The sequence below is a fragment of the Saccostrea echinata genome, unplaced genomic scaffold (assembly GCF_033153115.1).
Source record: "Saccostrea echinata isolate AGI-Se365-2 ecotype Australia unplaced genomic scaffold, CSIRO_AGI_Sech_v1 ptg000060l, whole genome shotgun sequence".
Taxonomy (NCBI): domain Eukaryota; kingdom Metazoa; phylum Mollusca; class Bivalvia; order Ostreida; family Ostreidae; genus Saccostrea; species Saccostrea echinata.
In genome coordinates, this window is record NW_026889809.1 from 1,696,802 (window position 1) to 1,711,604 (window position 14,803).

At 35.7% G+C, this 14,803-nt stretch overlaps 1 protein-coding gene across 2 annotated transcripts in view; it reads right to left on the reverse strand.

Annotated features, from left to right (window-relative positions):
- Positions 1 to 14,803, reverse strand: part of LOC133175006 (F-BAR domain only protein 2-like) — a 28,020-nt gene that overhangs the window by 6,961 nt on the left and 6,256 nt on the right. The window contains exons 12-20 of one of the 2 annotated variants that reach the window (XM_061310101.1): positions 13,148 to 13,231; positions 11,703 to 11,793; positions 9,561 to 9,576; positions 9,170 to 9,275; positions 8,005 to 8,132; positions 7,794 to 7,864; positions 6,004 to 6,176; positions 5,363 to 5,496; positions 98 to 312 (exon numbers count right to left, since the gene is read on the reverse strand). In XM_061310101.1, coding sequence (XP_061166085.1) covers positions 98 to 312; positions 5,363 to 5,496; positions 6,004 to 6,176; positions 7,794 to 7,864; positions 8,005 to 8,132; positions 9,170 to 9,275; positions 9,561 to 9,576; positions 11,703 to 11,793; positions 13,148 to 13,231 — 1,018 coding nt within the window. The remainder of the gene's footprint in view (positions 1 to 97; positions 313 to 5,362; positions 5,497 to 6,003; positions 6,177 to 7,793; positions 7,865 to 8,004; positions 8,133 to 9,169; positions 9,276 to 9,560; positions 9,577 to 11,702; positions 11,794 to 13,147; positions 13,232 to 14,803) is intronic. The other variant, XM_061310102.1, reaches the window with a different exon arrangement.

Below are 14,803 nucleotides of genomic sequence, written 5' to 3' on the forward strand. Positions count from 1 at the left end.
AGATTAAATATATTACAGGGAAATTGAGCCTCATTTCTGTGTCAGCATCAAGTAAATTTAAAACAATTTGCGTCAACTCCTTAAGTTTGAATCTGACCTTGTAGCATCAGTTCCTTTGAAGTAGGCGTTGATTGTTTCTGTAAAAGCAATGGCTAATGGAATGGTGTCTGACATGCCAATGGTGAGAGGACTTGGTCCTCGGGAGGATCCAACAGGCATGGATGTCGTGTTGAAGGTCACACTGCTACTACTGTCTGATCGAGACATGAAGGAGGCAGGACTGGAGCGACCAGAGATCGGACGCGAGGGAAGCTACAAAAAAAAATTGGTCAAGGACATTAGTACAGTGTCCAAAGATCAGACCTGAGGGAAGGTACCAAAAAATAGGTCAAGGACGTTAGTATGGTGACCAAAGAAGTCAAGGATATTAGTATGCTGACCTATGACCTATGCTGACCTGGATAAGACTTAAAAGATGCTACAGCAAAAATAAGTGTTACAGTTTGTATCATGACCACAGATAAGGTGCCAGGTAAGCTTTGGCTGAAATAAGTCAGGGATGTTAGTATGGTGACCATAGTTCAGATACAAGGAAGCTACAGAAAACCAGAAGTCTCTGACAAGACTGTAGCTCTATTGGTTTGTACTTATAACGAAGGAAGATAAAAGTAGCACTTGGACTTGAAACTTTGCAACAGCAATAAATAGAATAATGATCCTTGGTTTAGTCTGTTTTTGTGGCAAGATTTATTACAATCAGAATAAAACTGTAGGAGGAGTAGCCTTTTAAAATAATTTTACAGAAATTTCGATTTTACTAACCATGACAACATCATTCAACAAAATCAAAAAAACAATAAAGACAATTATGTATCTTAGTGTAGTCTACTTGTGTGCCAAGTTATACTGAAATCAGACCAAAACTGTAGGAAGAGTAGCATTTTGAAAGTATTTCACAGAAATTTCTATTTTTAGTAACCTGGCAACACGGTTCATCGAAATCAAAAACCAATAAATAGAATTATGTATCTTAGTGTAGTCTACTTGTGTGCCAAGTTATATTGAATCAGATCAAAACTGTAGGAGGAGTAGCATTTTGAAAGTATCTCAAGGAAATTTCTATTTTTAGTAACCATGGCAACTCCATTCATCGAAATCGAAAAAAAACCGATGTACAGAATTATGTATCTTAGTGTAGTCTACTTGTGTGCTAAGTTATACTGAAATCAGACCAAAACTGTAGGAAGAGTAGCATTTTGAAAGTATTACAGAGAAATTTCTATTTTTAGTAACTATGGCAACACCATTTATCAAAATCAAAAACCGATACACAGAATTATGTGTACTTGTGTAGTCTACTTGTGTGCCAAGTTTTACTGAAATCAGACCAAAATTGTAGGAGGAGTAACATTTTGAAGGTATTTCCCAGAAATCTCTATTTCTAGTAACCATGGCAACACTGTTCATCGAAATTAACAAGAAGTCTGTGAGCCAACGCTCACTAATAATACCCCTGCTCTGATGTGAATACACAAGTTCAGTTATGGACAAACACAGTGATAATCAGGAAATTGACATTGGATTAGTAAAAAATGAATCCCAACATATGGCATGCCTAAACAAATATTGTTTTAAGATTTCAAGCACCTGTGATGAGTAGTTGCTTAGAAAACTGCGACCAAAATTTGTTATGTATGGTACAGACAGATGCAGGGATAAACAGGAAGTTGACATCAGATTCGTACAAAAATGAATCCCACCATATCGCATGCCTAAACAAAGAGTGTGTTAAAATTTCAAGCATCTGGGATGAGTAGTTGCTGAGAAAACTGCGACCAAAGTTTGTTTTGTATGGTATGGTTAGACGGACTGATAAACAGGAAGTTGACATCGGATTAGTACAAAAATGAATCCCAACATATGGCATGCCTAAACAAAGAGTGTGTAAAAATTTCAAGCATCTGCGATGAGTAGTTGCTGAGAAAACTATGACCAAAATTTGTTATGTATGGTACGGACAGACTCACAGATAAACTGGAAGTTTACATCAGATTCGTACAAAAATGAATCCCAACATATGGCATGCCTAAACATTGTTTTAAGATTTCAAGCATCTGGGATGAGTAGTTGCTGAGAAAACTGCGACCAAAGTTTGTTTTGTATGGTATGGTTAGACGGACTGATAAACAGGAAGTTGACATCGGATTAGTACAAAAATGAATCCCAACATATGGCATGCCTAAACAAAGAGTGTGTAAAAATTTCAAGCATCTGCGATGAGTAGTTGCTGAGAAAACTATGACCAAAATTTGTTACGTATGGTACGGACAGACTCACGGATAAACTGGAAGTTTACATCAGATTCGTACAAAAATGAATCCCATCATATGGCATGCCTAAACAAATATTGTTTTAAGATTTCAAGCACCTGTGATCAGTAGTTGCTGAGAAAACTACGACCAAAATTTGTTATGTATGGTACAGACAGATGCAGGGATAAACAGGAAGTTGACATCGGATTTGTACCAAAATGAATCCCATCATATGGCATGCCTAAAACAAGACTGTGCTAAAATTTCAAGCATCTGCGATGAGTAGTTGCTGAGAAAACTGCGACCAAAGTTTGTTATGTATGGTATGGTTAGACGCACGGATAAACAGGAAGTTGACATCGGATTAGAACAAAAATGAATCCCAACATATGGCATGCCAAAACAAAGAGTGTATTAAAATTTCAAGCATCTGCAATGAGTAGTTGCTGAGAAAACTACAACCAAAATTTGTTATGTATGGTACAGACAGATGCATGGATAAACAGGAAGTTTATATCAGATTTGTACAAAAATGAATCCCAACATAAGGCATGCCTAAAGAAAGAGTGTGTTAAAATTTCAGTTATCTGGGATGAGTAGTTGCTGAGAAAACTGCCACCAAATTTTGTTACGTATGGTACGGTTAGACGCAGGGATAAACAGGAAGTTGAAATCAGATTTGTACAAAAATGAATCCCACCATATGGCATGCCTAAACAAAGAGTGTGCTAAAATTTCAAGCATCTGCGATGAGTAGTTGCTGAGAAAACTATGACCAAAATTTGTTACGTATGGTACGGACAGACTCACAGATAAACTGGAAGTTTACATCAGATTCATACAAAAATGAATCCCAACATACATCTTCGCTGGCCAAGGGTTTCTGATACGCTACTCTCCTCATAAGCCCTTGGCATACGGTGTTAAAAAAAGTTGGGATTTTTTTCTCAAGTTGTGATTGGAGTTGATCGATATCGTTCGACCAATCAGCAATTGTTTTTGTGAATGACGATATTTGCGTTCGGGATATATCTTGACTCTTTAATATCGGTAATGTAAAACGCAAGTAAACAATGATCCGTAAGATAACATGCCATTCTATGAATAGCTATATATGGTGTCATCCAATATGTAAAGCTACGTGCAAAACATGTGATTAAGAATCTATACTGAAGATGTAGATTTGCATTTTTACATGTTTAAATAACAAATTAACATAACTCGATACCTTCTTGTTAATTATTCTTTAAAAACAAAATTTTTTTTAAATACGCTTTTTATTTCTGTCGATGATGCAATCTGTGCGTGCCTGGTAAGAATCATGATCACGTGACAAAAACAATCCCGTCTTTTATCAGCACCGTATGCCAAGGGTTTATGAGGAGAGTAGCGTATCAGAAACCCTTGGCTAGCGAAGATGCCCAACATATGGCATGCCTAAACAAAGAGTGTGTAAAAATTTCAAGCATCTGCGATGAGTAGTTGCTGAGAAAACTATGACCAAAATTTGTTATGTATGGTACGGACAGACTCACGGATAAACTGGAAGTTTACATCAGATTCGTACAAAAATGAATCCCAACATATGGCATGCCTAAACAAATATTGTTTTAAGATTTCAAGCACCTGCGATCAGTAGTTGCTGAGAAAACTACGACCAAAATTTGTTATGTATGGTACAGACAGATGCAGGGATAAACAGGAAGTTGACATCGGATTTGTACCAAAATGAATCCCATCATATGGCATGCCTAAAACAAGATTGTGCTAAAATTTCAAGCATCTGCGATGAGTAGTTGTTGAGAAAATACGACCAAAATTTGTTATGTATGGTATGGACAGACGCTCGGATAAACAGGAAGTTGACATCAGATTCGTACAAAAATGAATCCCACCATATTGCATGCCTAAACAAAGAGTGTGTTAAAATTTCAAGCATCTGGGATGAGTAGTTGCTGAGAAAACTGCGACCAAAGTTTGTTATGTATGGTATGGTTAGACGCACGGATAAACAGGAAGTTGACATCGGATTAGTACAAAAATGAATCCCACCATATGGCATGCCAAAACAAAGAGTGTGTTAAAATTTCAAGCATCTGCAATGAGTAGTTGCTGAGAAAACTACGACCAAAATTTGTTATGTATGGTACAGACAGATGCATGGATAAACAGGAAGTTTATATCAGATTCGTACAAAAATGAATCCCACCATATGGCATGCCTAAAGAAAGAGTGTGTTAAAATTTCAAGTATCTGGGATGAGTAGTTGCTGAGAAAACTGCCACCAAATTTTGTTACGTATGGTACGGTTAGACGCAGGGATAAACAGGAAGTTGAAATCAGATTCGTACAAAAATGAATCCCACCATATGGCATGCCTAAACAAAGAGTGTGCTAAAATTTCAAGCATCTGCGATGAGTAGTTGCTGAGAAAACTATGACCAAAATTTGTTATGTATGGTATGAACAGACGCGAGGATAAACAGGAAGTTGACATCGAATTAGTACCAAAATGAATCCCACCATATGGCATGCCTAAACAAAGATTGTGCTAAAATTTCAAGCATCTGCAATGAGTAGTTGCTGAGAAAACTGCGACCAAAATTTGTTACAGACAGACAGACACACAGACAGACGGCGGACACCTTACTATCGCATAAGCTCTTCTGGTCTCTGACCAGTAGAGCTAAAAATAAGTGTTACTGTCAGTATGGTGTCTAGAGATTGTGTGCCAGGGAAGCTAAAATTAATGTTACAGTTAGCATGCTGACCAGAGATCGGGTGGGAGGGAAGGTACTGCATAGACAAATCAAGGACATTAGTATAGTGACAAGAGATCGGGCACGAGGGGAGCTGCTGCCAAATAAATGAAGGATTTTAGTATGGTGATCAGAGATTAGGGCAAGTGAAGTTCCAGCAAAAATAATTCAAGGATGTTGGTGGTGACAACAGATACAGGAGCATAATAATACAATTCTTCTGTAAGCAACGACAAAATTCCCTGTTTATTTCAATGGTTCAGATAAAACATTTTGTGTTTATTGACTGACCTGGGGTACACTAGACTTGACTCTGGGTTGAGAGACTGGCCGTTGTGGGATAGATGGGGGTGGTCCTGGGAGAGAGTTGTTTAGACTAGAGCTGTCTTTTGACCCGTTACTATTGTTTAACACATCATTTCCACCTGAAAAATCACATACATGAAGGATCAATTAAAAAGTTCTACATTACTCACAACTTTTACACTGAACAGTAAAATTTTAGGAAGATCTTACCAAGCTAATAATTCAACAAAATATTAAAATACTAAAATTTTCCTTGTCTTTATAATTACTACAAAATAAAATGAGCACATAATGAATGATTATGAGCAGCACTGTTGACTGTATAAAATTTCTGAGGAGTATGTTATATTGTGCATCATTGAATACAGGAATTGTTGATTCTGTGGTATATTAATGATTTGGTGATCATTTTTGTGTAGTGTACTGCTGACTTATGTGTCATTTAATGTTGTGTATTTTGGACATGTTGAATTGATGGATTGTATTTGATCTGCTAGCATTGTGAAGTGGTGCTTTAGCAATACTATGACTGGTGTTGTTTTGTAATGGGTATGTTGACTATCTAGAATTATTGAGTGGTGTTGTAGCAATACTATGGCTGTTTAGTACTGGGTATGTTGACATACTAGAATTGTGGAGTGATGTTGAAGCAATACTATGGCTGGTGTTGTTTTGTAGACTGGTGTCCGCCAGGGGAGATAACGGTGACGGGAGATTGTAGCGGCTGCCTGTTGGGGTGGAAGCACTTGACGAGGAAAAGAAGTCCAAGTTTAACAGGTCCTGGTTTGGTTTTACTGGACTAAAATGGAAGACACAGTTGACCTCTCGAAAACAAAACAAATAAAAACAGCTTTTAAAACATGAATATTCATGACAGGAATTTCACGCATGAGTCCTTCTTTGGATGACCATCAATGATTAGAGTATGACACAATAAAGTGATTCTTCATTAAACTCTATATGCCTGGATAATACTTTTGATAGAATTACTTTAAATTAACTAGGATTTTCAAGGAACATGTATGGTGTACTTTTCACTTGGCACATAATAATGTGTATTTAATTTATACAAATTTAAGTGTTTATGATTACACTGTTCTTAGCTTTTTCACATTAAAAATTATTCATCAAACAATAAAAATCTCTTCAGTTGTTTATATGGGAATGAACAATTGCAACATTGCAGAAACAAAAAGCCCATGGGTCACAATGCTCACCTGAGTCAATATAGCCCTGCTGTTCTTCATCAGTAGATTCCCCCTCCCCATATTTCTACTTAAAACTTTTATCATATACTATGACCCCACCCTAATCCAAGGGGGTCAAGAATTTAACAAACTTGAATCTACACTATCTGAGGATGCTTCCATTGAAATATAATCATGACTTTATTGTTTTTTAGAAAACTTTTTAAAAAATTTTACATACAAGTAAAACTTCGATCGCCCATTGTGGCGCTACCCTACCCCCAGTGGTCATGATTTAAACAAATATGAATGTATACTTCCTAAGAATGCATCCGCGTAAATATGAATAATCATGGCTTTGCTGTTTTTGATGAGAAGATTTTCATTTTTCAATGAATTTTTGTGTAAAACTTTGATCACCCATTATGGCCCCATCCTACTCCAAGAGGTTATGATTTGAATAAACTTGAATCTACACTATGTAATAACTATGTAATAAAGCTTTCATGTAAGTTTCCTCATTTCCAGCCCAGCTGTTCTTGGGAAGAAGATTGCTTAAAATCCCATCTAATTTTCATTACTGTATACGGGGAAATTTTCGCCCCCTTTCGCCCGTGTCACAAGTGGGTGAATTTAAAACAGGGTGAATTCAAACACAGTATAATTCCTTAAACAAAACTGTGACTGGGCGAATTTAAAATGGGGTAAAATTGTTTGCAAGTGTAAAAGGGCAAAAATAACATGGGGCAAAAATAACCCTGTATAAAGTATTTCTTAATTATCTCCCCTTGAAAGAAGGAATAGCCCGTCATTTGAACAAACTTGAATTTTCTTAACCCAAGGATGCTTTGTGGTAAGTTTGGTTGAAGTTAGCCACGTGGTTCTTTAGAAGTTGAAAATGTGAAAATATTATGACAACATCAAAGACAGGTATTGACAAATTTTGACCAAAGAAGCTCACTTGAGCTTTCAGCTCAGGTGAGCTAAAAAAATACATATTAAACCCTTAATAAGCCAGCAAGAAAGGTGTAACTTATTTCACATAAATAGAAGGACAGACAGACATACATCAGACAAGCAATACCTATTTGTCAGCCATGCTACACAAGCAATATAAAAACTGGCTCAGACATTGTGATTTGAAATGCACATTCAAAACGAACTACAGATTTCTGTCAGACTTTGTATATGTAACTGATTGTGGTTTCTGTACAAGTACATGTACTTACTCCAGAGTGTCCGACTCTGACTGTGACCTCTTCATCATCTTTTTGTCTATAGGTGTGGTGGTTCTTTTTCTCTGTCAAGAAAAATCTTATCAATTTATCCTTATCAAACAGTAACTTTCAGAGATTACCAGGCTTCAGATTGAATTTTTCCAAATTATCCAAACCGGGCATTACTACAAGCTATCAAACAAACAATCAATTAAGTACATACAAGGGCTGCTGTGGGTGACAGTCTTAGCTGACTGACGGACTGTTTGATATCGTCTACAGTTCCAGACACATTGCCATTTGGACTTAAAGGACGGATCGCTACTTTGATTTTCCTTTTTGATTCATCATCTGTAATGTCAAAATAAGTACACTGATATTATCAGGTAAGACATGATTTTTTCAATTGTCCTGGCCCCGGGATCATGAAACATCTTAGGATTAAGTCAAGAAATGTGCATTTCACCGAATTGATTTAGAAATCAAGCAGACCAAAATTTAAATGGTGTTTAACTTTGCATATATAGACTACTGTTGTATGGAAATTAAGAGTTTCAATTCACAAGTAATAAACATTTTGTAGACGATTAAAATTTTGACCTAAGTCTAAGTCTGTTTCACGATCCTGGGGCCTGGTCATTGATGAATTTCTGGTTTTGAATTGGGTTTTTTAAAAAAAAAAATTAATATTTCATATTTACATGTATATTACAGAATTCTTCACCCTCTTCTTTATTACACATAGATGACAAAACACGACAAAATAATCACACTTTCTATGTCAAAGATTATTTCTATGGTTCCTATAGGCTTAGTTTTACAATCAAGACATTTTTCTCTTGTTGCTATAAGTCATTTTATCTTCGTTACAGATATATCTTCTCTATCACACACATAATATACATATTAATTCACCAGATCCTTTAAAGTATCTCAGATAAATTTCTATATTCAATCAATATCATGTTTAACTTTAGTTAGTTACATCGCAACTCCAATATGCTAAATAGAATTACCTTAGTCACAACTACCCAGTATTCCCCAGACTAATTTACAGGGTCACCATCACTCAATATTCCCCAAACTAATTTACAAGAGTCACAAACACCCAGTATTCCCAAAACTATCTTATTTGAGTCACAATCACCCAGTATACCCAAACTAACCTGAGTCACTGTTTTACCCGAGTCAGTGACTTACCTGAGTCACTGTTTTACCCGAGTCACTGATTTACCTGTGTCAGTGACTTACCTGAGTCACTGTTTTACCTGAGTCAATCAGACTAACCCAAGTCACTGTTTCACCTGAGTCAGTAACTTATCTGAGTCAGTGTTTACCTAAGTCATTGACTGAGTCATAATCACCCAGTTTTCTCCTAGCTGACTTACCCGAGTCACTGTCGCTCTCGCTGGACCAGCTATTTTTATCACAGCTATTCTCCATGGGGTCCTCAGGTCGAATAGAATAGCCCTCCTCATCTACATCTGGAGTTGTCTGTAAAATACCTTCTTCTATCAATAAATCCTCTAAAAAACACTTAAATATGATAACTGCATAAAACAGAAGGTTTGTGATAATCAAAAAAAACCCCTAATAAACTGTATTCAATTACTGATATTGAATACCGAGCTTCAAGATAAGGCACATACATATACAAGCACACACATGCGTTATCTTTTCCTTATTATGCAATGATAAATACATATGGCAAGAGATTAATTATAAATTTGGAATATTTATTGATATGAAAACACAACATATATCACAATATTCACTCACCCCTTCTGTTGTGTCTCTGTAAAATAATAAACAAAATCATCAATGGAAGATCAAGAACCCCCGCTTAATCAATTACAGAGTATATAAGAACTCTAATGCAACTATTTTGCAATCTGCATTTTGATTGGCTAATGCCCTGATGAGTAAAAAGCTTTTGATTGTGACATCAAAATAGAAAGACACAAGACCAAGGCATCAAGCATAAACATAACCGATTTAATTTAACAAAAGAATGAATCTCAATGAAATAACATCTACTTTAACAAAATGCATAATTTGCATTAGAATGGGAGTAACTATTTTCTAATATGCTTTTACAAATGTTAATGCTTATTTAAAGGCTGCAGACATCCTTTTTACTGGCTCTGCTGATGTGCTGCCAGTAAACTGAGTTTGTGACCTTCAGATCAGCATTAATAGTCATTACAAACAAGAAGACTTTTATTCCTAAATCCAGGGTTGGCCGGGAAATACCAGTGGTGGGAATTACCAGTGGTAAATACCGGTATTTCCCGTCCCGGGAAATACTACAAATTTTCTCTAAACTTGGAAATATTGGGAAATACTGGGAAATACTAAGTTATTAGAGTTCTTTATTTCTCTAATTCATTCGATCTTATACAAAATTTAAAAATAAAATAAACATAAAAACAGAAAATGAATAATATGGAATATGTGCTACATAACATACTCAGAATGTATCATCTACTCCAGGTCCCATACCCAAAAGCATTCTGAAACATTTCCCTGGCTGTACAAAAACAGAAGTTTTTCAATTCAAGTTTCTTTTCAGTTTTGTAAAATTATTAAGTTTATTAATTATAAATCCAAGAACAAAAAAAATTGTTTTTATCCTTCTATAAACACTGTAGTTATTACAATCAATCGACATGTTGTTTTAACAAATTGCTCTGGACAGTTTTTTGGTCCTGTTTTTGAGAGATAATTACCTTGAGTAAAACTAAAGGCTTCTTCTCAGATTTGATATTCATACCATACTCTACATTTAAGAATTTTCTTAGATCCTTCTTTAGTTACATAAAAACCCAACTGGGATCTTTGTGTTCATTTCATAGACCTTTATAGACTACATCTGACTCAAGCACCCATGATTGGTACATTGTATACTCGTATGAATATACTGTGTTATGATTACATGTATATAAAATGAATTACTTGGAAACCAGAATTTTTTATATCGGGAACAGTCATACTAGGTAGATATCTTAGCCAATAAGGTGTACTACATGTCAATATGAATGAAATATGTACCTATTTCTTATTTCCCAGTATTTCCCGGGAAATACCAGTAGTTCCCGGTAATTACCAGTATTTCCCACAGTCCTGGGAAATACGAGTATTTCCCAGTTTTTTGCCAACCCTGCCTAAATCTATATAGACAATTAAAAGGAGTTTTCAGAGTCTACACTGAGGACTTGTGAGAACCATGTAGGGAGGACTTACACTGTGTCTGAGGACAGTGGGGGAGGAATTAAACCGATTGAATGTTTGAAGATTGTGGGGGGAGAACTTACTCTGATTGAGTTCCGAGGTACTGTTGGGGGAGGACTTACAATGGCTGTGTGTCTGAGCATTGGGGAGACTTACACTGACTGAGAACTGGGGGGGTGGGGGGGGGGGGGGGGGACTTGCACTGACTGCGTGGCTGAGGACTGGGTGGGAGGGGGGACTTACACTGACTCTGTGTCTAAGGAATGGGGGGGGAGACTTACATTGTGTGTCTGAGGACGGGGGGTGGGGGAAACTTACACTGATTGTGTGTCTTAGGACTGTGGGAGATCAAGGACTTACACTCTGTGTCTGAGCACTGTGTGGGGAGTGTGGGAGATCAAGGACTTACACTCTGTGTCTGAGGACTGTGTGGGGAGGACTTACACTGACTGTGTGTCTGAGGGCTGTGGGGGAGGAGATTTACACTGACTGTGTGTTTGAGGACTATGGGGCAAGGACTTTCACTCTATGAATGGGGGGGAGGGGGGGGACTTACACTGATTGTGAGTCTGAGAACTGATAGGGGAGGACTTACACTGACTCTGTGTCTGACAATGCTGGGGGGTGGTGGGGGGAGGGGGGTTGAGACTTACATTGTGTGTCTGAGGACTATGGAGGGGGAGGACTTACACTGACTGTGTGTCTGAGGACTGTGCTTCTTTTTCTTCTTTGTCTTTTTTCTTCTTTTTCTTCTCTTTTTTCTTTTTATTTTTGAGAAACCCTGAAATTTACAATCCAGATTATAATGTACCGTTATCTATAAATCACCACAATGGACAATAATTTGCAATAAACATTAATGTACAAAATTACATTCAGAAGTTTCATCCTTAGATCTGAATTTTAATCAAATGAAAACAATTTGCTTGTTGTACTAAAAGATTCTTCTTGGCATTTTCTAAAATGAACAATGAGTCTAGAGCATGCCATTTGTGAAACTGTCTACAGAAGCAAACCATGCGAAGCTCTTTTTTCCTTTTACACAACTATCCACATAAACTGTGATTAAAGAAACGTACACACTGCATAAATATACTGTATTTCCCCCATACCCATGCACACTTAATAAACTACATACATATTATGGTAAAACTGGGGTTTCTTTGTGTACATTTCAAAGAATAGCATGCTTACAGCTCCCTTTTACAGAACAGTCTAGCAAAGATTTAACAAAGAAAATCTGTGACTTCATAATGGAGGAAAAATTCCAGTATTATGACTGATTTAAAGTTATGTCTATATAGAGAAAAAGAATAAGGAAATATAATTACTTAATGAAAACACTGACAGTAAATATTTACACTCAAGCTCAAGAATTCAACCAACTGCTAAATGGTGAAGTAATTTATATAAATCTAGCAGAAAAAATAAACCAACTGCTGAATGGTGCAGTAATTTATTAAATATAATTTATGTGACAGACTGTTAAACAAACTTAAATAGAAAATCAACTTCAAAATAGTGCCTGTAAAATACTGATATACATGTACATAACATCTCTGATTAAGCTTGCAATTTTCTAGCAAATAAATTCTGGTGAAAAGAAAAAGCAAAAAAAAAAAAAAACAAAAACAAAACAAAAAACTGCATGGGATCAATTCTCATGGATATCACTGGACACAGGATAATTATCTTGATTAATAGCTGTTAGTTCATTGTGCTCTGACTAACCTTCCTATACCCAAAATTATGTAACACTTCTCCTGTTTATTATTTTATTAACAATAAATGTAAATCTTCCTTATGGTAGACAGATTCATATATTTTATCTGATATGGTGATTACAATTGAGGTAATAATGAACTACAGTTTTACCAAAGCCATGAAAATTGATATCTACAATAAATACGAAGTCTTCCCTACAAGCCAATTTAAACAGTTCGGCCTTCTACATAAAACTCAAAATAATATCAATAAATGTCTATAAATAACAGAAAAATGAATTAAAATGCATATATACTGACTTGAAATAAAAAAAGAATTCAATATAAAAAGGCAGCAAGAGAGGGCAGTTAGTAGGAAAGACTAGCACACACAAACCACACAACCAACATAGTAGTAACACTCAAGTTTACATGTTCTGGAGACGCGGAGATTTACGCTGCGGCTGAGCGGGCCAGGCTGATCCGAGGGGACGGGACTGGGACTACCGCTAGAGTCTGCAAAGTATGGTGATCAAAAGTCAGTGTGTGGAGGATCCAAGAATTCATGCCTATCACTGGGGTGGAGGGATGGTGATAAAGAAATTGGGCTTCAAGCTTGATTCATTAGTTTTCTTGCTTTATTGATTCATTTTTCTCCTTTTCAAAAAAAAAAATTACCCTTTTTATATAAGAAAAAAACTGCTTTCTGTGTAAGAAACTTCTGCTGAATGACAGTACACAGTTAATTATTGTGAAACAACAATATATTACAATTTAATTATAGCATCAATTTGTAAAATATTTAGTACAAAAGAATAAACTTTAACCAGAATCTGAACAAGGTATCTAAAAATATTCAGTTTTAAAACTTAAGCAAGTTCCTTGTTTAAAAGAAATCAAGCTGGATATGATAAACAGTGATAACTGGTGGGTAACTCTCAGCCCTGTTCACTGATACTAGCTATTAAATCTCTTTCATTCAGACTCGCCAATACAATTTAGAGAAAGACCACTTTCAAATTTAATGAATTTATAGCATTTTGGTTGTGATCAGGACTGAGATGTATCTATATAAAATAGCATGGGACATGGGGGACTTTCATGTCAGGTGGCATTAAGGTGCTTAATGAAACAACATACATGACTACATTCACTTCAGTGGTATGTAGACATTGTCAAATAAATACATATAAGGGGGAGGGGGGTTTCTATAAGTGTGTATACACTACCAGAGAAGAGAGTTAAATCTGCAAATTAAATAATCGCAACAAATCAGTTCTCACTACACAATTAATAAAAAGCTTACACAAAAAAAGCAACACAAAGGTCAGATTTCCCCAAGATAACAAACTTCTATGTTCATAATGGATTCAAAGACTCTTGATTGAAATTAAATCTCCTTAGAAATGAAATTATAAGACATTTTCTTTTGTTTGGTTAACATTTTTGGAGGGTTTCAGTTTCAATTTTTCAATTCCATTTTCAAACTATAATACCATAGAGAAATACAAAACTTTACTAGTAATATGAATACAGATAATAAAATATTTAATTAAAATAAATCTGATTTACTTGCAGTGGATTAAGTAAACATTTAATTGTGTCATTAGACCATGACTATGATTAACTAACAATGTTATTGGATTCCCCATCAATCAAACGTCTACTGATACTAAATTCTAATGCGATTTGAAACTAACTGTATTCCTACCTATTTATTAAACATTTGTCAATATTCTGTACTGAGAATTCCCATTTCATGTAACATTTGTGATTTTTGCTAATTGTCCCTTCCCCTTGAATTTTACATCTAACAGCTGTTCAAACAATCATACTCTCCCTAGCATCCGCTTAACCACCGTCACTGTTATATATAATAATAAACCAGAATTGGAACAAATTTTGGAATATTATAAATCAAGCTGGGTCACTGATGCGGGGGGTTTCTTTTCTTTTTTATCTTGGTAGTTATTGTGTCCCTACAAAATTTTCCCACAAATCAAAGACTTTTGTAGACTATGATTATAGCAGTATTAATGGTATTAGAGGACATTACATCAGTCAAACATAGTACACAATAATCTACAA